Source organism: Hippocampus guttulatus, chromosome 8 (assembly GCF_054856545.1).
Source record: "Hippocampus guttulatus isolate MCC_2025c chromosome 8, RoL_Hgut_1.0, whole genome shotgun sequence".
Classification (NCBI taxonomy): domain Eukaryota; kingdom Metazoa; phylum Chordata; class Actinopteri; order Syngnathiformes; family Syngnathidae; genus Hippocampus; species Hippocampus guttulatus.
Window position 1 is genome coordinate 14796704 of NC_141268.1, and position 25762 is coordinate 14822465.

The 25762-nt window shown below is 43.7% G+C and overlaps 1 protein-coding gene across 4 annotated transcripts; it reads right to left on the bottom strand.

The window, feature by feature from the left end:
- Positions 1-1909: 1909 nt before the first annotated feature.
- Positions 1910-25381, bottom strand: LOC147201359 (G protein-coupled receptor 22). 4 transcript variants are annotated; one of them, XR_015101699.1, is made up of 3 exons: positions 3519-5429; positions 3102-3143; positions 1910-2474 (listed from the first exon to the last, which is right to left on the bottom strand). XR_015101699.1 is itself a non-coding variant. In XM_086118810.1 (2 exons), the coding sequence occupies exon 2, from the start codon at positions 5412-5414 to the stop codon at positions 3726-3728; it is 1689 nt and encodes a 562-aa protein (XP_085974936.1). In that variant the 5' UTR covers positions 5415-5519; positions 25003-25381; the 3' UTR covers positions 1910-3725. The 4 variants fall into 4 exon arrangements, 1 of the variants encoding a protein (XP_085974936.1); XR_015101697.1 differs by having other exon boundaries at positions 1910-3143; XR_015101698.1 differs by having other exon boundaries at positions 3102-5429.
- Between the last annotated feature and the right edge of the window lie 381 nt (positions 25382-25762).

Consider the following 25762-nt stretch of genomic DNA (forward strand, 5'->3'; position numbering starts at 1 on the left):
CTGTGAATTAGTGACCATTATTTGACCATTTACACACATTATAAAGCTTTATGCATAATACCAATACAAAATACAGATGTGAGCTGCAGGTATTATTTTTGTCCGCTCAGGGTCACCATCCAAACATTCTGATCTTTAATGTGTGACTTTGCTTATTGAATGACGGTGAAGTCAGTGAATGAAAATTCAGAATTGACTGTTATTGGCAAGCTGTCTAGTGGCTTAATCGTTCGTCATTCCACATGTTTGAGTGTCTCTGAGAGTCAATTGTGTCCTGCAGCTAGTGTAGGTATGCTTATTATGTGTAATTTGTTACTGGCTGTGCTCCCCCTTGAGTGACCACTTGTGGAAGTATTACAATTTGTTGTAACTGTAGCATTCTTAGGCCATACTAAATCAGCTAACAGCAGACGTGCTCCTTTGTTCAAGTGTCAAATGATCCCAAACTTCTGACATTCTCTGATTTTTAGTCGAGCTTATTCCTGTTAGACTGAAGTACTGAAAAAATGTAGTAGAAAAAATGAAATGAAAAATGAAATCCACAATATGAAATTAGTTATTCACAGTTTAAAAATACGCGATACAGTGACACCACAGAGAAATCACAATATGGCCACCATGGACTCTAGTTCCCTTTTTGGAGCAGCCTGTTTTCATGTCAAAAACATGTGCTATCTATTTTTATTATGAGGTAATTCTCACTTCAGTGGTAACCGGGGGACTCAGAACATGACTAATTGGTCTGGCCGATTCTCAAGTGTTCAACAAACAACGTTGTTATAAGGTGGCTAGAGTATGTGACACTATAGTACAGTGGACTGAGTGCAATGACTAATCTGCAGCAATGCAGCGCTTGTCCCTATATTTGTCATATAATGTTCTGATGTCATCTTGCACAGGAGCCCCCCCCCCTCTCTCTCTCTCAACCTCGCTCGTTCGTGTTTTTTTTCTGTTCCTCTTTCATCGCTCAAGGTGACTTTCCTTCCTTCCAAGACACTGCAGCTGTTCCCTACTTTGTTTTGAAAGGCCCGAATTTGGATAAGAGATGAGAGAGACGCAGAACGGTGCGCCGGGGAAGCAGGAGGAGACGCACGAGGGGAAAGTGGGGATGAGAAGAAGGGCATGGATGGTGTGATCCCGGCAAATCAACGAACAGACAAAAGCTCACAGAGAGATTTGTTTCGTTTGGTACGGTGGAAGGAAAAAAAAAGTCAACATAAAGAAGTGCATCTGAACTTTACAAGCTCAGCTACTAGTGAGGGTTCGTGACAGTCATCGTTAAATACCACAAGTATCTGGGACGGAGATTCTAAATTTAGGGATCAAATACATCTGGAGAGCAAAGAGAAGACACTGACAGGGTGGGACAGCTAAGGTCGAGGGACTCACCCCCCACTAGGATGAATCCAAGTGACCCACTGTTGTTTTCCCAAGAAATTGTACAGTCACAAAAGCTCTTCTTGAAAACAAAACACGTAAACGCAAGAGTTTCACTTGGGTTACACCAGAAATGTGCATTAATTATACTCATTCATTTGAGATTGTTGTATTTGTATTTTTAAATTGGGACCAATAATTACAAATGTCGAAAGGAGTTTTCTGCTTTTAAGTAGAAAAATATCATTTAGATTTGTGAGGCACATCTGCAGCGTGAATCACTTTTGCATTACAGTACACCTTTGTTGTTCATCTTCAAGTTTAGTATTTTATTATTTTTATGTTTTCCTACTAGCAGTGGGTTGCTTATTTTTACTGTGTGATAGTGACGAATGTTCAATGTATTTATTTTAAACAATTGAAAGGGCTTAGCCAGAGTCCTGGAATATATTTTGTTCAACCTTGCAGGTTGTATCATAATGAATAAAATGATGAAAATGTTCACAAATCAATGTGACAAAGTCGAGATAGATCAACTCATAGATTACATTTTAATACAGATTCTGTTCTATACAATAACACAGTCATATAAATTTTTATACAATACTAATATTTCTCTATACACAGGGTCATGAATGTACAATACTGTTTACACACATAGAGTATGAACACAAATACGATTGAGTACATGTAGCCTCTCTCTTTACAGTAACTCACTTCATCACAATGCATGGCTCTCTTTCTGTCCGGCAGATGATTTTTTTGGACCAAAAAGAAGAGGGGAAGAAAAAAAAAATCTCTTTGACTAAAACCCAGATCTGACACTTCAAATATTTACATCCCTGAAAAAATGTACACGAGCACACAAGTATTATTGACTTCGGTTTGGCTCACCATTTATGTAAAAGGTGTGAGAGTATGACGATAGCCCAAAACCTGAGGTGGTTTCCAAGCCTTCAGGAGTTTGTACAAAGTTTGATGTCTTCTCTACCTTAAGGAGTGACATAAATCTTTACTTACGGTAACACACACAATAGAATAGCTGATTGAGGGCTGGTTTTGGCATTTCATGTCCAGCACGTTCGTAAATGTGAGCCCTGAGGAAATAGAGAAACACAGGTACAGTGTAAATACGTCAAGGACTCAGTGCTGTCGATGGCAAAGGCCCATCCGTCTCAAAGTTCATTCCAAATCGAGTTTCAAAATTGAACAGGATGTGGTTTTCTCCTATTTCAGCAGTTCTCTGTTTTACAAGTACTAGAGACGGATTTCACAAAAATATTGCCCTTTTGATTTCCACTGAAAATCTGATGTGATGCAGTGGTTGTACAGTGGCCCGTCATTTACACATACTACAAACGCAATTAATGAGCCACATAATTAAAGTCAACCCCAGCACCCCCTGCTGTCAAGCCCCTTTGCTGAACTGCGTTATCTCGACGGTCAATCGAGAGGCAACAATTGTGTGTTCACATTCCTTTTGTTCACATCTTAGCGGGTCAATACTTTGCTCATTTCAGCACACGCTCGCAGTCACAACAGTATCACGCAACCTGGACCAGATCTCTAATACTGCTTTCAAAACTACTTGAGATTATTATTTTATTTTATTTAATTTTTTTACAGTAATGCCTTTGAAATGATTTCTAATTGTACTTTCTTTTATTTGACCAGTTTGCTGGTAATTTCACAATGTAAACTTCTGAACCTTTGCATTTACTCACCAGAATGTTGCGCCAACGTGAAGTCTCACCATGACCACTACTCTGTAAACGTACAACAGGACATTCAGCACCACACGCATATTTCATGAACTCAATTAAGGCATGAAAAGACGAGGGTGGATTTAAGGGGAAAGATAGACCTCAAGATTTGTTCTCATTGAGAATATGTGTGCAGGTAGCTATTATAAATGTTTGTGTGCTTTTTAATGACTAAGCGCAGAGCAGTGTGCAGTGTAAGTTTATATGGGGAAGTGTTGTGGGGTCTGTCTGTGCACATGCTTGGAAGAGCAATTTTCAACTGATCATCCAAGCCTTATGCTGGATTGTGGGATATTTTCAGGTGTGGTGTCACCATCATGTGTTCACTGGAGTTCATATGCTGCCACGGAGAGAGTGAAATGTGATCGTCTAGCTTACGTTGGGAGTGCAGCGGCTCATGTTTCGACCCTCTGACTCCGGGCTCCTTATCTTCCAGAGGTCCTGGGATCTGTCCTTTGTAAACTAACAGCTTCTCACACACATGCAAGGATATACGCAGCATTCCTCAACAGACACTGGCATACGATCCCTCAAATCGCAAACGCACGCTTGACACGCGCGACGGGCGCACACCGAAAACCAGCCTCATTCCCTCACTGCCTCGGTGAGGCATCGATCAGTGACGTCGCTGGCCTCCACTCGGGGCTTGCGACTCTTCCTCTGGCCACCCCCCTCCACCCAGGAGTTATGAATGACTGTCCCTCCAATGGGAGCCGGGTCCACCTGCAGAAGAGACACGACCCTTTTCTTGACTCGTGTTTTCAGGGCCCGGCGCAGTTTCTGCCTTGTGAAAGCATAGAGCAGAGGGTGAAAGATTGTTGTTCCGTAAGCCATCGCCAGGAAGCAAAGACGGATCCGCACCAAACCGTCGCTGGGGCCCATACACAGGATCAGAATGTTGACTGCGGACAATGGAGCCCAGCAGCCCAAGAAGGTGGATATAATGATGAGAGACATTTTAAGGACACGACGTTGGCGCTCCCGACGGTCCCTATGTCTACGAACGGCCCGTCTCAAGGCAATGATCGCAGAAACCGAGGCCTGGACACCCATGGAGCAAGCCGGTAGCGGGGTGGTGGCGTGGGTCTGCACGGATCCTGAAGCGGGAGTCGGAGAAGCAGGGGTGGCGGGTGTGGTGGCGATGGGGGTGGTGGCGGCCGTACTGACGGTCGTGACCGTCGCGCCGCTGTCGGATATCCCCTGGGGCATGGAGGAGAGCGGGGGCGGGGATGTCGGTGTCGGGATGGGAGACGGGATGAGGGGAGGATGAGAGCGATTCTGGTTCTGATTGGAGGACACGACCTCTGTTGGCAAGGTGAGGTCCTTCTTCTTCGTCCTCCTGCAGCGTATCCTGCAGGTCGAGTCCTTGGTACGGTTACTCCTCATCATGTGGGAACCGATCCGAATGTTGAGCGCCTGGAGGATGCGGGAGTAGGTGAACAGCATGACAACCACCGCGATGAAGAAGCAGGGCACTTGTAGTAGTAAGTGGTAATACATCGCCATTCCTGTGTAGTAGCCTTGCCCCCCAATGCACAGCAGTGTTCTGTTCTGCCATTTTGGAGAAAGGTGGTGCGAGGGGGAGGAAGGGTGCGTTGAGGGTAAAACCGAAGGTGCGAGAGAAGAAAAAATGGTTGTGGTTCCTGTAATGGACTCAAAGTCATTGTTCAGGCCCCCTGGCTCCGCATCCTCACCGTCCTCGGTTGTTGAGGAGAAGAAGTCACCTTCGAGGAAAGGCAGGAAGAAGACGGCCAGAGAGACGACCCACACTGCTGCCAGGAGCAGTCCAGCACGGCGAGGGTTCAAGAGGCGACTCGCTGGACGCACAGAGATGTCGTAGCGGTCTAAACTGATCACCAGGACATTCACAGCTGTGGCCACACTCGTGAACGTGACGCAGGCTTCGTGAAAACAGCACAACGTGGCCAAGCTCCCGACGCCGCTTCCATTGGCTGGCAGCAAGATGACGGCGACCGTCAGCGGCAGACACAGCACACACACCAGTATGTCCAGAACGTGGAGGTTGACGGTGACCAGGTTACTGACCGAGTCCACCAGGTTGGACTGGGCGCAGTATAGCACAAGTACAGTCAAGTTGCTGCTGAAGCCCAGTACCAGCTCCAGGATCAGCACTGTGGTCAAAGACACCTGGAAGCCAAGAGGATATGGGGTGCTCCAGTCCTCCTCTGCCCCACCCCCACCCCGTCCATCCAGGAGGCCTACCCCGTGACCATCGCTGGTCTCCGGGAGGTCACGATAGCCTTCGGTCTCCATTGGTGCCACGGTACTCCTTTACACATAGCAACAGCTGCTACCACGCCAATTCATCGTCGTCGATGAAGAGTGGGCCGGCGGGGCATGAGGGGTCAGGACGGTCTTCTGCGAACAAAGAGGAGAACGATAAGTGGCGTTACATTTGTGTCGTATTTCCAGTTCAAGTCAAACTTGTCAAGTGGAGAGAGTCTCTGAGGTGATGTAGTGCGGTCAAAGTGATCGCATCGGTTGATTGGAGTCACGGGGTGCACTCAAGCTGTTTTTGAGGAGCTGTGAAACCTGACCAGAGGCTGCAGATGCACAAATAGGGGCAGCGAAGGAAGTCTCTCTCGAGAGCAATGATTCCCAATCATTGGGTGGGGTGAGAGGTGCACGATGAGGAATGATCAGATTTCGTTGATTTGGCATGAAATGTATATTTCTTAAATTCTGTGTATTTTTGTGCAGCAATGTATGTTGAAAGGTCAAAAAAAATCGAACACTCTTCCATTAGAAAGCAGACTGCAGAATTATAACGACTTGATGTGACATTTTTGTTTGGTGATGTGCCGTTATATTTTCCTCATGCAAAAACAATAATGTATATATATATATATAGATATAAATATCTATATATATATACCTTGGCTCACTAAAGGTTAGGAAACACTGCTCAGAGAATCTTGATTTTAGTGTGGGGAAGGGGGGGGGGGTTATTGAGCATTTACAAATGACACACAAGTTTGAAATTCTCTTCTGAAAATACTTCCAATCGCTTGCTGAATATGATGTAACATTCTGCTGAACCTGAGTAGGCGGATGCTTGATTATGCAATGTACATGATATGGGTCAGAAAGCGTGTGTGTGGTCCGCAGATTGTACAAAGACCCACAGGATCACTAGCTTGGCAACCTTCGGTTCGGATACCACACACAACTCAGCCTGTGATGAGGATGAAAGCTGATTGGAACCACGAATATGCCAAATATAAAACTACCATTTTAAATCCTGTCCAACACCACCAGCAGAAGAAAACTGTCAGCTTCAACCTTCCTTCGAAGAGGTTGCAGGGTCGCTGTGAGACTGTGCGTTGAATGTCAACATCGCAGACACCCGACTGAGGGTGCCAGCAGTTAATAGTTCTCACTGGGGGTCGTAATGAAGACGAATGGATCAATGATCCACAGACAGTGGCACATAAACAAGCCTATCAGAAAAAGAAAAGCAGCCCTTCACACGCACCTTCTTGCCCCCCTCCTTCACTTTCCTGCGTCCCTCAAAGCCCATCTCGCTCTGCTCCCATTTTGGTTGACTAGAAGAGCCAGTCTGTTTTGTGTCAAGAATATGGCATTTATGCTGGCTTAAGACCACCTGTCATGAAGAAACCATCTCGCGTTATAAAATCCTTTAAGGCAGACTCTTAAAACTTTAGTGCAACGTGACAACGGTGATGAATACATTTCAAAGTGATTGCCCCCCCCTTTTTTTTGTAAAATGCTCAATTTTTAAAATCCATGGATAACAATAATAATTGGAATTTATTTTTTTTCATGTAACTTTTTGTAATTTTGATTTTGGCGTTATATTTTATTTTATGATTTTAGCACTAATAGTTTATAGCATTAAAATGTAGTTGGGGTAGTTGGACTTCTTCTACAGTCTATACCACAGGTGTCAAACTCAAGGCCTGGGGGCCAGATGTGGCCCGCCACATTATTTTAAGTGGCCCACGAAGGCAAATCAAAGATGACAACTTCTATGATACTTGCTAAAATGTGTCAAATTTCAAATTTTCATTGGTAATAAATCAGTGACATATTGTAAGCATTTTCTTTTTGCCAAACCCCTCAAGACAGTTACTAAAACAATAGTTCAATAAAACATTATTCTTGACTTCTATATATAGTTTCAATCATAAGGGCCTGTTATGATAACTGTTCATTACTAAGGATTCAGGGCTTGATGGGCTGGGGGGGAATGCTGTAAAATTAAAATACCGTACTATGTTACCTGCTCTTAGAATTGTCATAAACCCGACAAATACATAGAGTTTGTGTAAGGTGTTGATTTGGGTTAAGAGAGCCTTTTGGCCACACCTGACCTGCCTCTGCTCTGTAAATGAAGAGTTGCAGGTGCGTTGTTGAGCCTCGCCCCGCTGTTGACCTTTTCTCTGGCACAATTGCCGTTCTCACCCTCGTGTGTGCCCTTTTCTCTTTTATTTCGCAACGTTCCCTCCCATTTGTCAAGAGGGAGGGACCTACAGGCATAAGGGGGGAATTCCGAGTGGAACTGTAGTCCATCTTAATCCGCTAATGGGTTCCACGGGGTTTGCAGTGTTGCTGGAACATTGATTTAAAGCGTCATCGATTTGACGAGCTTGGGCAAGAGTACGTACAAGCACACTCCCTATCGCCCTCTCACAGCAACCTGTGATCTCATTTGGAGTGTTGCCTACCAACACTTGTAAGTGTTAATTTAGTGTGACGTGGGTCACAATATCATTTATTGGAAGAGGAAAAGATGCCAGTTTTTTTTTTTCATCTGGATGGCTCGGATTTTTTTAAATTTATTTTTTTATCAGTACGTGTATGCATACACATTCTGCGGACTTTCGACTCATCTTCCAACAGGGGTGTTGTGCATACAATTGAGGTTTCAAATAAGCACCAACCTTCTATCAGCCCGTAAAGCTTCTTCTGCAACATTTGATTAAAGCTAAATGAGATCATACAGTAAAAGGCAAACATGCTAATCAAAATTAGCATCAATGTTACGGTAAATTATAAACTTTCAAAAAATGTACAAGCAGCAGCCCAGGGTGTTGTACATTTACCTTCTTGTAACGAGGACACGGGAAACAACAGCATGTCTTTTATGTGGAGCTCTCTCCAGAATGTTAACTGACGGCGACGTTTGTGGCTTGCAGCCATAGCAACATCTTAGCTTACAGTGAAAAGGAGGGGTGGACAGCCAAAGTCTCTTTATCATTTGTTTTTCTTTTTGGTGAGCGTCAAACCCCCGGTTGGTAATGATTTTCGGCAGTCTAAAGAACCTTTTTCTGCCCTTTCCCCCCATGACTATTACAGCCAACAATAACCCACAAACAAGGCATGACCAATGGCAAATGACACTTTGTTAGCGAGACTAGCCCACCAAAATGGCTAACAGCAATGCGTTGCGGGAAATTCAGAAAAGTCCCAAACCTCTCTATTTGTAGTCATTCCAGAATCATGTAAGTCCTACGCAAGACGTACTTCATCCATCCATTTTCTGCTAATATTCGCGAATATTTTTCATGGTCATGTGTGTTGGAGGCAATTTTGGCCGAGAGACTGGCTTACACCTTGGACTGACCACTTGTCAACAACAAGGATGACACACACAACTGTAGATTCAGATCATTCTTGCTGACAGGAAAACACTCCGCAAATGAGAATTAAGAAAGATATTCAGCCATTTTCCGTCTGTACTGTACTTTGTATCTATTTCTTGTTTAGGGTCACGGGGAAATGGAGCCTAACCACTACACCATCAATGATTCCAACTCAAGAATGTTTAACTTTGAAACAGTGTTTGCGGCTGTGAAGTTTACCGCTCTGTTTCAGTTTAACCGTCATAAAAAGAAAAGAAAAAAAAATCGATGACCAAACCTGCAAAAAAATAGCTTTGAAAGGTCATACGTCTTGACACCAAGATAAACACAAACACAATCAATCTCTAAGGAGGCAGCGAAGTTAATGACATCGGACAAAACTGTCATTTATCCGACTTCACCTGTAAGCTGCTAACAAGCTCTCAAATCACGCCGCTCCCACTTGTAACTGACTTGTTTGAACTGTTTATGTTCACAAATGGACTACCTGTTTGTAAAAGCAACACAATGTTCTCAAGAAGAAGGTTAGGCCTGGCATTCCGCAGTCGTATCGCGCATCTGGCCGTCATCGGGTTCTCATTAGATGCAGTTTGTAAGTACAAGGGGTTAATTGAGAAGTGTTTAAATGAGCAGGCAAGGACGCTTTCAACAAGTGTAATTGATGCCATTCCCGGACTAAGTGCAACAATGACGACGCCGGTTTTGTGGTAATGGACGCTGGATAGTGTGTGATGAGCTGGGAAGAGACTCAAAGGGACACGGACAAAAGAAAATGTCAAAGCCTTCACTGCAATAGATGAAGATCTAACCTGCAGATGGGAAAATACAGTACAACGTTCTCATAGAGGCTGCAAGGGCAGCGAAAGTCTTTTCTGCACCATTTACTCTGATAAACATATATATATTTTTAAATTAGAATGAAATTTTCAGGGCGGCCCGTTGGGCCAGTGGTTGGTGCGCAGACCTCACAGTGCAGAGGTACCGGGTTCAATTCTAGCTCCGGCCTCCCTGTGTGGAGTTTGCATGTTCTCCCCGTGCCTACGTGGGTTTTCTCCGGGGACACCGGTTTCCTCCCACATTCCAAAAACATGCATGGCAGGTTAATGGAACACTCTAAATTGTCCCTAGCTGTGAGTATGAGCGTGGATGGTTGTTCGTCTGTGTGCCCTGCGATTGGCTGGCGACTGGTTTAGAGTGTACCCCGCCTACTGCCTGAAGACGGCCGGGATAGGCTCCAGCACACCCCGCTCATCCATCCATCCATTAGAAAATGGATGGATGGGTAGATGGATGGATTTTCAGAGGGATCAACTCATTTTATTTAAACTGCTGAGAGGGAGTCAAGTTCAGCATTCGTGTCAATGGTATCTGGCGCCATTTAGGTGTCATGAATGGGTATAATGTCTAGACCCCGAATATAAAACGACCCCCACTTTTTCAGTCTTATTTCAATGCAAAAAAAAACACCGTCTTATATTCGGGCCAACACGGTAACTTAGGGCGACTACGCCCTGAACTGATCGCCAGTCAGTCGCAAGGCACAAAGTGATGGACAATCTTTCACATTCACATTCACGCTGGTATTCTTCCATGGCGCTTTGCAAGCCACTACCTGGCAACTAATGATTATAAAGATCCTCAAAAAGGAAAGGTTGTCTGTTTGCTCACCTTGTTATATCCACTCTGCCGACCTAGCGTGTGGACACTGAATATTATGTGCAGCTTCCTGGGACCTACTGACAGGTTCGTTATTGGTGTCAGCTTGTTAAGGGCTGTCAAGGCCTACCTCATGCTGTCCTCATGCAAACCTCCATGCAGCATGTGCGGCATGTGCACACGATCCACGGCGTTGCGTGCTGTTTGGTGCCAGAGATACAATTGCTTCTGCACAGATAAAGACAAAATGTTGCAGTTTCTGTTCTTGGCACAGAGAATAAAGTAAGGAACCATGTATGTTGACAACAGTGGATGGACATTGAGCAATCATTTGTGTTGTGAAGCCAAACAAAATGGTGTGCGCGGGTGCAACCGATCGACACTACGGATTCAGTCTCAACCATTTTGCTGTCAAAATAAAGAAGACCAACGTGATATCAGACATGTGAAGTCGAGGCAATCACAGGGCACATATAGATATTTGGGCATGAGTCAAAAAAAAAATGAGAAAAGGACTTTCTTCTTTTGAACTGCTTCTTCAAGGTGGATTGCAGTTAGCTAAATTGAATGTGTGCACTTGGACACATGAATACAACTGAAAGAGGAGTCTTCAAAGTGCATCTCAATCTTGGTCCCGGGGGACTAGAGCCTGCATGCGTATGTTTCTGTTTAGACTGAAATTAAAGGGTCCTCAGCAAGCTCTGCTGATGCCTGATGAGGACCTAATTATTCACTCAGGAGCAGAGGAGTAGAAAGTGTGATGAAAGGTCAAAATTAAAACAGATTCATCAAAGCAATCATCGAGTGGTTGATAATAAGATTGTTATCAACACATCCGCAATTTTGGTCTTCTCTTGTGTTCACTTGACTTTATATCAGTGTTTGCATCGTATTTCTCAAAGGAAATTGTCTTTGCCTTTTTAACATAATGGGGTGTGCAATAAACTGCACATTGCTTAATGAATTGCACTCCAACTCCTCCTGCATTCCAAAAACATGCGTGTGATGGTCATTGAAGATGTGAATGTGCCCTGTAATTGGCTGACGACCAGTCTAGGGTGAACCCCACTTCTTGCCCCAAGATCAACTGGGAGAGGCTCGCATCTCCCACAACCACAAACAGGAAAAGCAATCTAGAAAACAAATGGATGCAGGGTTTTCATTGTTGTTTACCGTATTCCAGAAGTTGTGATGCCAACATGGGTCGAAGACGGGATAATGGTACTCAAAGGCACCACACCAATTGAAAAGATCCAAATTTAAAGTCAACTCAACGCACCAAAAATAACGCCAGTAACAGTCCTAAATGTGGCTTGACACAAGCTACACTTCTGCTCACTTCTTCTGCATGGCAACTTGCCATTATCTCCAATTATCTTAACACTGAAACACTCGCTAAAGCTGGACAAAAGTATGTGGGCACAGGAGGGTTATTTTTATTTATTTTTTACTTTCAGAAAAAGTGTCATGCAGAGACATGTAATCAAACTTAATTCTTTCACGGTGGTTGAAATCAGGTTTTCTGAGGTGCTCTAATAGCTTTTTCCATTGATCTTGGACACATTAGAGGACAAACCTAAATGAATATACATTGTAAGTTATTTGGCAAATGAGTTCAAGTATTTTTGCTTGACTTTGCGCTGGTAAAATTGGGCCTAACGGGGCTTTAGTGCCTTTGTGTGCCGTTGTGGGATGGAAGTCGTCTTTCCGCGGCCATTCCGACTGGCATTTCTCATTTGTATCACAATAAGGGGCGGTCCGGGTGCATTACGCCCGAGTGCGCTGTTCTTGACAGTGCGGTAACAGAAATAGACTCGATGGGGTCGCTACATGACATTGACGGGTAAACGGCAAGCTCTCCCCTGGCAAATGATGAAATCGGCCGTGCATGTGAAATGGGCAATTGGAAACTGCCTTGCACCCCCAATCGTACGTCTGTATGTATTTTTATGACAAGTGCAGACGCCTTTTTGTGACCAAATTGTCGGATGAGTTGGCGCAGATGCAACTCCGTGTGTCGAAAGGCCCAGAGAGGCGCAACACGGTCCCAGACACACTAGACTAGACTTGATCCATCTGAGATTTAAAAAAAAAAAAGTACACGTCCAATCTGGTGCACATACTTGAGAAAGTTTTGAAGGCTGTTCATCATGTTGCTTGCATGTCGGGGTCTCAATCCGCTGTTCCTCAGCTCTTATTTTGAACCTCCCGTCAGTTGTCAGTGTAAGAACCGATAAGAGTGTATCGCACTCCATCGCCATGTATGCATCTTATTTCCCTGAGGTTACATTTGAATATGTCATTTGCACTTTGTGGTAAAGGGGGTCCTGTTACTATTTTCCTTTTTTTTCTTTCTTTTTTTTTTTTTTACTGCTGAAGTGCATATTCAACTCTTGAAAGAAATACTCAGTATTCAATATGAAATCCTGGTTGCAACCAGTGATGGGGATAATTGTCACATCGTCAGCGTGCCAACCGACTACACCCTCAAAAAGATGGAAGGCATTGTCGTGTGTAATACGGTTTACTGAGGCTCGAGAAACATGTCATCTGTTCCTTCTATTATGGATTTTTTCATTGTTAAACTGTGAAATGTCACCACAAACGGGGAGGCGAGGAGAAAGCTTTGATTCCGCGCGACACCAGAAGTTGACATTTTGGCAAGATGGGGAAAAAGGGAGGCATTAACAAAGGAAGGAAAAGAAGCCAACAGGATGATAGCGCATGCGGTACGCTGACTCACGGCTGTCTTAGGCATTCCCGATGTCTGCAGTGAGACAATCGATCAGGGCCTTCATTATCTCACTCAATTCTTCTCGGAGCGCAAACGGCACGCACCCAGCAGGTGGGCAGCAGCATCCCTGACAGGACCCCTAACGCGGTGATTGCTACTGCTCCACTGTGGTTGCGATGAAACCTTCGGCACCAATAGAGATTCAACATTTCAATGTCATGTAGCCGACAAATAAACTTACATTCTTTGAACAAAAGACAAGCCTGCCCACCCCTATGAAGAGTGAATTTAAATAACCAAGTCAAGGGTTAAGCCTAACCTAAGATTCGGCGTTCCGAGTGTGGGCATCCCTTACCTCATCATGCTAATTTACTAATTTACTTGCCCTTGACCCAGCAGTATAGGGGGCGGCATGAGAATAGGCTCACTTGCCAATGGGGTAGTTTTAGCAAGTTATTAAATGTAAATATATACATTTTATCTTTGATTAATACACCTGGGAAAATGTATTGTCTGCCATGTTGTTTACACTGGTGCATATTTAGAATTTTTTAAAATGTTGGTGCACATAACACTTAGCTAGGTCAGAAATTCAAGCGAGAATCTGTTCTCAAATGCCTTAATGGTATAAATAAAGCGAAATAAATAGATAAATAAAGAAACAAACTTACTGTGGGTAGGCTACATATACCGTACCGAATGACAGACAATTAAATTATCAGCAATTTAAAAATCAAAACAACCAATACATTTCAATTGTTTGTGTAGTCACTTGTAGCTAGGCAGAATCAAAAAAAGAGAAGGAAAAAGAACGAGGCATTGAAGAAAGTGATTGCTTCGGTGAATGTAGGCTCAATGTTCCATAAATGGATACAAAATATTTTCATATGCCAGAAGGACGCACTCTGCTTGCTATTAGCATGGCAAACTCGGGGCTGATTACATTGTGCCCCTGCATAGGGAGCTGACGGGAACAAAAAGTGTCATGTTGACTCACATGGGCATTTCAAGAAAAACAACATTGAATAGGGCTAATGAGACGAGTTGTAACACATTCCACAACTGAATTGCGTACTGCACTGTATTCGATGCAAAATACAGGTAGTCCTTGTTTCTTTTCCCCATGGTGGCAGAAGTCAAGTCAATAATCGTGAACAGTTTTATGAAAAACTTCTCAGTTAGGAAAATCAAAATCAAAAATGGTAGGCCTGTGCGCGCCGTGACATATTCTTACCCTACTGCGCAACCTAGTTCATAACCTCGAAACCTTGTACGTCATGACCGAGGATCTCTCAGTACATGTTAATAGGAAAGAACAGCACCACCTGCTGGACATTGTGGGGCACCGCACCTCGTGTCCCCAAAATAGAGTTGCTTCTGGTGACTTACATCGGTGCTGTCATATTAGAAGAGAAAAAAAAACAAAGAGAGAGAAGAGTAGTTTTCCTGCCATGTAGCTTTCCGAGGTTGTTTCATGTGCCACGTTTTTCCCCTACAAAAAACAATGATGTGTCTCCACGTGAGCTTCGGCAGCAGCATACTCCGAGTGTAATCGTGCAAAGCGGTTTCTCACCGCCACCTACACCGCACGCCCACAGGCGCCCACACGGCTCCCTGCACATGCTCCCCGCCAGCACGCTCGCTGCGGATGTGGCACAAGACGGATCGCGATACGAGGCGCACGACACGCTGTGTGCTTCAAGAAAAATGCTGAATCTCAACCGCACGTGAGAGAAGTTGGGAAGGGGGGAGGGAACTGGACTAGAGATAAAAACTGGAGGTGAGGTGCGTAGAATGGATGATGGATGGAGGGTCCGCAGATGGATGCGGACTTGCGTGATCGCTGGAAGGGAATGTTTGCTCCCTGCTTGCAACCTCCATCCATCTCCCAGTCGGGCCACCTTGCCGCCCCCCCGTTCCTACTTGACACCATCCGTCTTACACTTTACACATGCCTGCTTTTCTGCTTGTTGCACGCCACCGTGTTTCCTCACGTTTCAGCCGGGGAAGTTGCCAGTGACCCTGCTCACGTGTTATTATGATTAACATTGCCAGCCATTTTCAGCCGCTTCTTTCCTCTAGCATTGGAAAAAAAAATAAAAAATACAGAAAGGCGCACAAAGACTGAATGCCTGGATTCTTTAAAAAACAAAACAAACAAAACAAAAAAAAATGGCCTTGGCATTGATTCAGTTAAGGGGCCGGATTCAGATGCTGTTACAAATGTATTGTTTTGCCCATATCAGTGACACAATCGAAGATGGAGCCCGAATATTTAGAAGGGGATGTCAAAGTGGAAGTTGTTGAAAGTGATGGCGTCTACCCTGACCTCTAACTGCTACAATCAGCGTGAGCGTGCAGGCGGGAGGAATTTCAACAGCCTCCCCAAGGGGTAAAGCAATTACACAATAATTATGATGTCCTCCACTTGCTTTTTGGAACAAGGGAAAAACAAAACATGACCCGCTTGGGTTTAAACTGATTAGTCGAGATATTGACTTGACTACTTTAACCCTTTCATGCACCCTGTAACCTGATAACATGATAAGCTGTCCGCTGTAGTCACCGCTGTACCTGAAAGGGTTAAAGCTTGAAGTCGACTAATCGCTATCCGATCGTTACTATTCTTGGAAGATACTTACAGGCAGTAGTGCTGGCCTGTGGCAAGGAATGGGAGAAGCGTCGCGACATGAAGCTCAATCGTTGTCGAAATATTTGGTCCAATAATAGGTGGACAACAACTGTGTGATAACGAGTACTATGCAATAACGATTCATCTCGCGCTCACCAACTTCACGACATTTGTGTCGCTTTACGACACTGTCACATGACACAGTGCTGCTTACACAGTGTGTGGAAATATTTCACGAAAAATTGCGACGGTTAAACATGGTCCCTTGTCAATTATTTTTTTTTGGACTCACACGATCTGAGGGAGGTCTTCGCCGCAGTGGGACCGACCACAAGTTGTGGTAATATTTATTAAATTTCATTTTCTGGATACTTTATATTTATTTTTTTTGAGCTGATGCAATACAAATCATTTAGGGTTTAGGAATATTCTAGGGAGGCTTGAGCCCAACTAAAATAGGCCTAATGGCGCCACGGGTAGTCACGAGGATTACAATTGCCTGAGATATCCCAGTGGAAAATGAGCAAATGTGTCAATTAGGAGAGCGATCCTTACTCACTGCATTTAGGCCAAAGAAAGGACCGGGGGTTGGGGGGGGGGGGGGATCCTGCCTCATTAAATCCTAAAACTCTGACAGCATCTACCATAACATCGATAAAGAAGCAATAGAAGTCCGGTTAATTATCACAACCAGTAATCCATAAAGTGAGATGTGTGTAAAGAAAAGACCTTGGTCTCAAGACAGCCGGTCCACAGGGTGTGAGGCATCATTACCACTTGACAGCTTGTTCGATGGATTTCATTTAGTTGCGCCATTCATTAGCAGCGGCGCTCCGCAACGCTCTATGCGGGCGATGACGCCCCGAGCCTATAATTTTGACATTACACTTGCCGCCCATCAATAAGCTCTAATCAAAGCCGCCGTGCAATCACGCGTCTTTAAAACTGGAGGAAATCAAGAGAAAGGGGCAAAGATGCTGAAATCAGAGTCAGCCCGAGCATCCCCCCCGAGCCAACGACGGCCGTGATGATGATGACACTTACTTAGACAATAAGACCATGATCAAGAGGAAGCGTGCGTTATACATCTCTCATGCTGGCGACGACGCCTACATTCCTTCTGCTCACTTAGGGAATAGATTGCAGAAGGGCCATTTACTGCTCCATTACGGCAACATTTTAGACGTGGACGCGGACGCGGCGGGAATGTTCAATGCAACTCTGTTGAGCTGCGCTGTTGTGAATAAAATGAGAATTTTTCACGCGAGGTCATCTGTCACTATAGGTGCTGCTCTCGAGCTATCGGTGTGATAACGAGCCTCGACGCTGCTCTTTTCTAAGGCCTCGTCAATAAGCTTGTGTGCACAGGATGGCTGCGGTGTAAAAGTCGCAGGTGGCCATGTGTGAATGTTTCTATTTTGGATGTTGTTTCTATTATTTACTGGGGTGGATATAAAAAGTCTACACGCTCCTGTTCAAATGCCAGGTTTTAGGACATTAAAAATGAATGAGACCAAGATAAATCCATTTTAAACTTTGAAAAAATATGATTTTTTTAAAAAATCTTTTTGAGAGGGGAAGTCAAACAACTGAAATATTGAGGTTGCCCAAATGTGCCGAGTTCAGAATTACTTTCAAACTTATGTTCATGAAAGCCAGCACACACCATCAGTTACAGAGCCTCGAAATAACCCTCAATAAATTTCAGCTGTTCTAGTTGGCGTTGCAATTTCGTGCAAACCTTTTTTTTTTATGTGCACCACTGAGGGATCGTTTGTGTATAAGTGCAACTGCCTCCGCTTTCTTTTTCACGCTCGTTTCAACATCGAGTTCTTGAGCTTTAAGTTTCGATCCGTAGCAGAGTGCACTGCACACCAACATCCAGTACCAGAAGCGCTCCCTATTTCTGCATCTAAAATTGATTTTTGGAGCCGTTATATTTAGGCACGATGTTATGCAACGCTGCTAAGTAAGAATATGAAGGGAGGAGGAGAAGAAAAAGAGGTCAGAAAACCTCACGACGAGAAAAGATGTGACAACAAAGGAGTGCGTGGAATTGATGAGGCAGGTTAAAACGATTCATTTGTTTCACTGGTCGAGGCAATTAGCACTCAATTACTGACATTTATCTGCTGCAGACAGGACATTGTGCGAGGGGTGATCGCATGCTGCAGGTGTTCCTTTCCTACCATTGCCCCTTCATGACAGATGGAGGTTTAACGCGGCATAACGCTGCTTCGTTCCATATATGAAAAGACAAGATTATTATCCATAAATGCTACAAAAACGTCGTCATGGCGGTGATTCTATCAGAGTGAGCATGAGAGAGCTTTCTGATGAAAATCTCATGTCTCCACTTGCTGACAAATTTGACTTTTGAATAGAGTGGGATGCTCCGTCAAATTCTTCCAAAACGTTGACAAGCATTAAGAACGAGTTCCCCGTTGAAAAAAGGAAGGAAATGGGGGACGAAGGGGGGGAGTGTAAAACTAGAAAGAAAAAAAATTGTGAATTTTCAAATCTGTGGGTGCCAAACCGTGAGTATGCAGGGGTCGATTGTAATTTTAAATTGTAATATTACCATTTGCCACTAGATGGCACACAGACAGTGTGTGACAGGAGTTTCAGTAATCCCTCGTTTATCGCGGTTAATGGGGACCAAAACCACCCGTAATAAACGACCCCCTAACCCCCCACTCCATACAGGTACATGTACATATACTGTACAATATATTTATCAGGCCAAATTTAATGGTATACATGCATGTAGAAGTAAATTTTGAAGTAATTAACATCACTTCAAAGAGCCGAAATCCTCAGGCCCGCTCATGAATTATTTAAATTTTTGCAACATTTGTTTATAATTGTATGTATATATTTCAATAGTTCGAGCGTGTTTTTTTCTCCCCCTCTCCCTCCCTTGTGGTTTCTTTTTGACTTCCGGGTTGAGTGAACGCTGGCGCGTTTTGGCTGCCGCTGCTCAACCCGTATTGTTTTGTGTTTTTGGTTATTGTAAAGTGTCCTTGGGTGTCTTGAAAGGCGCTTATAAATAAAATGTATTATTATTATTATTATCACTTAATGCTATATACTACTAGATTTAAACAAGTATAAGTTAGTTTAGTTTATGAATAACAAAATACAGCAAACATATACATGTAGTACTGTATATGTTGCTCTATGTGACTTGCTGTTGTTTTGCTGACTTTCGCTGCTTCTCGCAGACCTTTTGCGGACTTGATATATATGAATATGTTTGAAAAAATCCAAGATGCACTGAAGCCGCGATAAACGAACCGCGAAATAGCGAGGGATCACTGTAATGCCTTATTTGGTCTTATTTTGTTCCTAACTACGACTTGAGTAAGACCAACGATTTTTTTGCAGATTTGGAATGACATGAAGGACAAACACAGTACCTCGCTTTAAAATTTCGAGTTTTTGTGAAAACATGCACAAAATTAGTTGGTTTGCTGTTCGGTAGTCTTGTGCCGTCCTTCAATGGTATTTTTATTGTAGCCCCCTTTAGCATTAAAGTCGCCCATCCTGATGGAGATTCTCTTTAAACCAGAGTTCCGCCATTCACAGGAGGAAGCCAGTTGCAGCCATGTTGTGTTCATGAATCAAGTTTCAACAACCTTATACGACGAATGCGATGGTTTGAGCCGATTACTGACAATACATACATGAGTGTAATAAGTCGCTGATTGTCCACCCACCGGTTTATATCGCACTTGTTATCATGAGAATCATGACAGCCTATAGGCCAGCTGACTCAGGACAAGATCCTGTCATCAGCCAATTGATGGCAAAACTAACACTTTCAGGGACAACCTACAGCGCACAACTTATCATGTTATGAGGTTACAGGGTGAATGAAAGAGTGAACTGAATGCCTGTTGGATGTTGGAGATAGCCAGAATCATCCGTGCAAGGAGCCAAGAATCGAACCCAGAGCCCCTCACCCATTTTTCCATCAGTGTTTGAAAATCTAATCTCATCCGCGACAAAAAAATAAAAATAAATAAAATCTTTTGAAGCAAGGAACATGAATGACGATCAAGTCAGTCATTGTGTACTCAGAGAGTGCCCGGTGTTTTTAGATGCACATTTTGGGTGAAAATCACTCCTGATTTTGGAAAATAAGCCCATTACTTTCGGCCTTCAAGAAAAAAAAAACAAGTAACAGTAATTCCGGTAAAATCTAGGATGATTGTCTTCAGACAACATTTCCATGCTGACTCAGAGTAACAGGAAAATAGGATGACATTTGTTTTTTGTTTTTTTATGTGTAAGTAAATGTGGCACCTTGATGAAACATTGTTCCAACTCACGGTCAGTTTCCATCTCAAGAAACGGTCCAAAGTAAAAATAACACACATTGGTATTCTGAAATGCAATTTGTCAAGAAGCAGGGATGGCAATGGCTAGTGATGAAAAAAGCGGAAAGGGGCGTGGCCTGGACGCGGCGACCAATCACAACAAGTAAGACATCATACACGTCCAATCGCAGGGCTGTTTACAATCGGAAGATTGAAAGACTGATCGGGAGAGCTCGTGAAAACTCGACAATAAGGTACCTGACCCCTCCTAAAATTTTCTCAACGGATTTAGACGATTCACAAAAATGATCAATTTAAGAAATAAAACGGCGGATTTCCGCGTGTCCGCGGAAAATTGCCATCCCTGAAGAAGACATGCAGCAAATGGGTCATGCTCAGTCCATATAGTGTTCATACGGGTGCCCTGTAGTCCATACGAGCACACTTTCCGTGCTCTTGATAGTCAGTTTCAGTCAGCTTACCACGCGGTGCTCGTCTGATTTATCGCTCTGCCTCCTCTATAGATTGCCTCTTCGGGTGTTTTTTCTTCCACAACAATCCACCTGTTTCTGTCCCACTGCGCTAAGATCTCTTTCACCTTCTCATTTGCACACATAGGCACTCTTCAGAGAGCCCTGCTGTTTACTAAACAGGTGATAAAAGTGCTGTTAATTGGACATCGCAAACACAAGAGGATAGGTGGACTTTTTGGCTTTTGTTTGTTTTGCAACAAGAAGCTTGATTGTGTTTGCGAGGAAACTATTTTGTTCAGTTGCGGAAATGTGAAGGGCTAAGTAATCTTTTTTTTTTTAATGGCATTTTGAAACGCAAAAACGCAAACAGTATCAAAGTGGACATTTTAGCAATGACAGCAGTACAGTATAAATCCCCTATGCTACTGCGTGTAGTCCAAACACGCATCAGGAATTACAGTTAAATTTCCACCCATCAATGCAGTTTTATTGCCATTGTTTGGGCCACAGGTGATATACTGGATAAAGTATATGGGCGGTTTTCAGAATTTATGTTCCAGCCGGATGTTGAAATGCTGACCCACTTCGAGAGTCAATATTTTCTTCCCTTCCCAATCAATCACCAGATTTCACGATTTACAAGGCTGCAGACCTACGATAATTAAAACATGACTGCGATTTGTGCAGTGCGCATGTATTTGGAGTGGTGAAAAATAGCTATCGCGACAACTGATGGAATGAAGGAATTAAGAGCTCTTTTCACCCTCAAATTGCAACAGTTTCCAAAACTGTTGTTATTAATAAACTGGCAGAATTCAAATGCAACAGAATGCGGTTTAATCGCGTCCCATGCTGTCCCTGATATGATAATATGTTACCAGAAAAAACCCCCCAAAACATTAGGTGTGTTTCCTTCGTGTCCACAAGGTGCCACCGACGATCGACGACGTACTGTATTCTTCCACCAGAAATTATTTCATTCTTTACCTGCGAAATACCATGTTAACATTTTTTAAATGCTAAAAAAGTTTTGTTTGTGTTTTTTTTTTTACCCCTGCAACGATCAATTTGTCAAGTGTGGGGCCCACTCTTCTTGGTAACGCACGTACGATAAAACAGATTGATGAATTGTTTTGCGTTGTTTCAAGGCACTATTTCCTTGGGGTATTCTTGCGCGCGAGTCAGATTTGAAAGGTGTACGGTTCAACTGCAGGCAGGACGTATTTTGGAAAGCACACGCTGACCAGTTGTTGGTGTCAACCAGGACTCCAAAAGTAACTGTGTAACACGACGGCCATCGTTCACCATCCAGGGTTAACTTTCTATTCGTCATTTATGTCAGTTTTTCACTGAATATTTTAGTATGAAGGTAATGAAGCCATTCAAGGGTAAAAACAATATACTGTATATATATTTTTGAGCACTCTGTGCCTGGTGGCCAGCTACCAAGTGCTCCAATTTGACATGACATTCAACAATTTCTTACAAACACAAAGGGCTGCGTTAACTATGTTTATTTATTCATAGCAGACTGCAAGAAGGATTGATTTAAGCAATATATCGTGTTTAACTGGTTTTGTGGAAGCTACAAACAAAACAAATTACCTTGCGCCACCCCCACTGACTGAACAGATGACCAAGTCGGACTTTTTCCCCCCTCCAGGAAATCTGAATGATTTTATACACATTCATTGCATTGCGTTTGGAGATTCCTTAAATTCGCCACCATTTACAAAATGCTCCACTTTGATGATTGTTTTCAGATATTTGTATTTTCCGCACGCAATCAAACAACATTGTTCCTTTCCCAAAATTGCCCTTAATCGGAATAATTAAAAGTCCAGCCAATTAGATGAAATGCTCCACGATTAAAGTAAAACCCAAATTGAATCCAATGCAGTCAAGTGGCTTTATGAGGACTTCTTTGTACAACAGCGGAGCAGCTCTTACATAAATCCTGCACACTAGGGACGACCCTTTAATCGGCTCAGAAAGAGTCTGGCCATCCACTCAGCAATGTCATGCGTGAAAGGTAGAAAAGGCGCACAAGTGGACAAATCATATCACTTTGCTCAGTGCTGAGAAAGTAAAGATGACAGCCGGCCTTTAACGGCAATGCACCGTCTGGCTGCCGAGTGACTGACTGGTGGTGGAATATTTCCCTCATAAGCAGCATCAAAGCAGCTCTATAAATACACGCACGCAAGACAAACTCCCAATGACCCACATGCAATGCAAACACATCAGCTGAGAGCTAATGGGAAATACTTTCTAATCATTTTGGAGTTTAAAAAAAATACACAAAGCATGCCGCAGAAGTAAACAGCGCAGGAGAAATGGGCTTTAGTTGACGTTTGAAATCACTGGATATTTGAATCACTCTGATTTACTAAAAAGTTCAATTAGTGGTGACTGGTCTTAAGAGATGAGGTCGGTTGTTAATGAACCCGAAACAGAAAATTAAGGTGGGGCAATTTTTTAAAAAAGCAACAAAAGGAAGATTGTGGTAAATTTTAATTCTTGCATTGTTTCAGATCACATTAGCATGAGCCACACCATCATTTTTTTCATTTATTAACGACTTACTATTTATTATGAAGTATTACTAATATAGATATAATGACTGAATTAACAATATAATTTGATAAAACAGACACATTAAGGCACATTTATTAAATGCCAACTACATGAAAGAGAAGTTTGCAATTTTTGACAAATATTTTGTAATATTTTTTTAAATCTGTCTGTGTGACCTAATAGTACTTGAGTAAAAAGAACAGAGAGAGAGAGAGAGAGAGAGAGAGAGAGAAAAAATTATCCCTCTCTGGCCCCAAGAAACCACCGAGCCCGAGGAAAAACAAAACAGACACAGAAGGCATGATTGATGAGGTGTCAGTCATTTCTTGTGCACTTTGCGGGCATCGCAGGCACACCTCCAAAGGTTGTTTTTCATCCGGCGCGGTGGTTTCTTCTTGTCTCATCATGAAGTGGTCATAATGATAACAAAATTTGATTTGTAATATAGTTTTAAATTAGTAAGCTCTTCGCTGTCAGAGGGATGCATTGCATTTTTACACCACTGCAAACTCCATCCATTCATTTTCGATCCCAATTATCCTGATTAGAGTCGCAGGTAATTGGAACGGATCGCGGCTGACTGAGTATGAGGTGGAGTGTGTCCTGGATTGGCCCGCCAATCAATTGCAGTGCACATATCGATAAATGAACACTGATTGAGCCTTTCGAGTTTTCGCCGAACCTAACATCCACGCTTTTTTTTAAAAATTTGAAAACGTAGTAGAGTACTAAGAAACAACCCACACAAGCACAGAGAGAACATGCTAAGTCCACACAAAGATGTCAAAATGGAGATTTGAGCCCAGATCTTCTGACTGTGATGCAGACATGCCAAACACTAGCTCACCATGCTCTTCCACGGCAAACTACAGCCATTCTACTCAACAAACCACCATAAAAATGGGTTTAGGATCATTATGTATAGAACGTCATTGACTGTGCCGGTGTCCTGTGAGTGCATGCGAAAATAATGAGAGCAAAAAGTCTTCATAAGAAATGAATGTAAAGTTGAACAGAGGCTCTGTGAGGTCAACATTTGTGCAGTTGACAGCTGAGAAAAGCGAAACCTGCCGTCCCGGGCTGGCGGTGTGGTGATCAGCGATTGCGTGACACTTGCTATGTATGCGGCTAATTGGGACCTCGAGCATACGTGTCATCCTAATGAGATGAGATGCTACTTTGCACCAGCCTTCGTTGGACTCAAAACCCCACCGCGCTGGTGTCACCGTGCACACATGGGCCAATTTCACCAATCTCATCAACACATAGGTGACACACTGGTGGCATGCTTTTGAAATCATGTCACAGCGAGATCCCATTTCAAATTCAAATATGCCAATTAGGAATCCGACGTCACGTGCAAAGATACCCGACTGTCCCGGAAGAGTTAACGCCATTTAAGAGCGATTTGCGGAAGACAATGCAGTTGCAGACGTCCGTTGGGGAAGTAACGCGCGTGGCCCTCAAAATGAGCACCACATTAAGCGTGGCCCGTCCATGTGACTGGAGCCCATCATCAACAACAACCACCGCCGCCGCCACCACCACCACCACTGTATACCCCTGCAAAATAATACACTCACACACTTCAGGTTACAAAGTGCATGTTTGCTTTTAAGACGATTCTTCTACTACAGAATAGAACACACGAACTCAATTGGAATTAGGACGATTATTTCACAGTCCCTATTTTTTTTGCCTTTGGCCAAATGTCACCATTGTGTCATTTGACAACATTTTTCAGTTGCAATTGTGATGAAGAAAAAAAATGCTTCATGTGTTATCTTTCGCTCTATATATTTTTTTAATTTGAATGGTTTTATACTAACAAGTCAACTCACCCGTGTGAAGAGCGGCAACTCCGTTTACATCCTACTGCGGGCGTCCGTCTCCGATACTGGACCAGGTTCCACTCCGGTGCTCTTCAGGACAGCCGGCTGACAGCCCCAAAACGTGACCAGAATATTTCGCCTCTCTTTTTTCATCAATATTACATGGGCAGGAGGTGCGCTTCTGAGGAGGCTTGTTGGTGGTGGCGGTGGGGCGGAGGGGGGGAACTTCCACCACTGCAGCACGCAGGTATCACCCCACCGTCTCCGGGTTTAATTTCCACGCTCCGTACTCCACTTCTCCACTGCACCGCAGCACACTTTCCACAGCATCCCACACACGGACCCGTTGAACACATCTGCTCACAAGCAGCCTCTCGGATACGTTGATCTGCAGGAGGATGGAGGGAGGAGAGGGAAGGAGGGAGGGAGGATGGAGCATGTTTGTTGGAAAGGGGGAGGAGTCAGGGATGCGGGCGCACGGGGATGAGGGACAGGAGTGTGCGCACAAGACGGGGAGAGAGGCAGAGATGCTTTTCACAAGGACGACATGAGATTCCTCAAGGGTGAACACTCTCAATTCAAGCAGATTTCCCCAATTACGTGCACCCCCGCATTCCCCTTCTCACACACACACACACACACACACACACACACACACACACACACACACACACACACACACACACACCTACACACACACACACAAAATGGGTAGACGGACAAGATGGGAAAGGAGGAGGATGCCGAGCACCTCAAAGTGCAGGGAAGC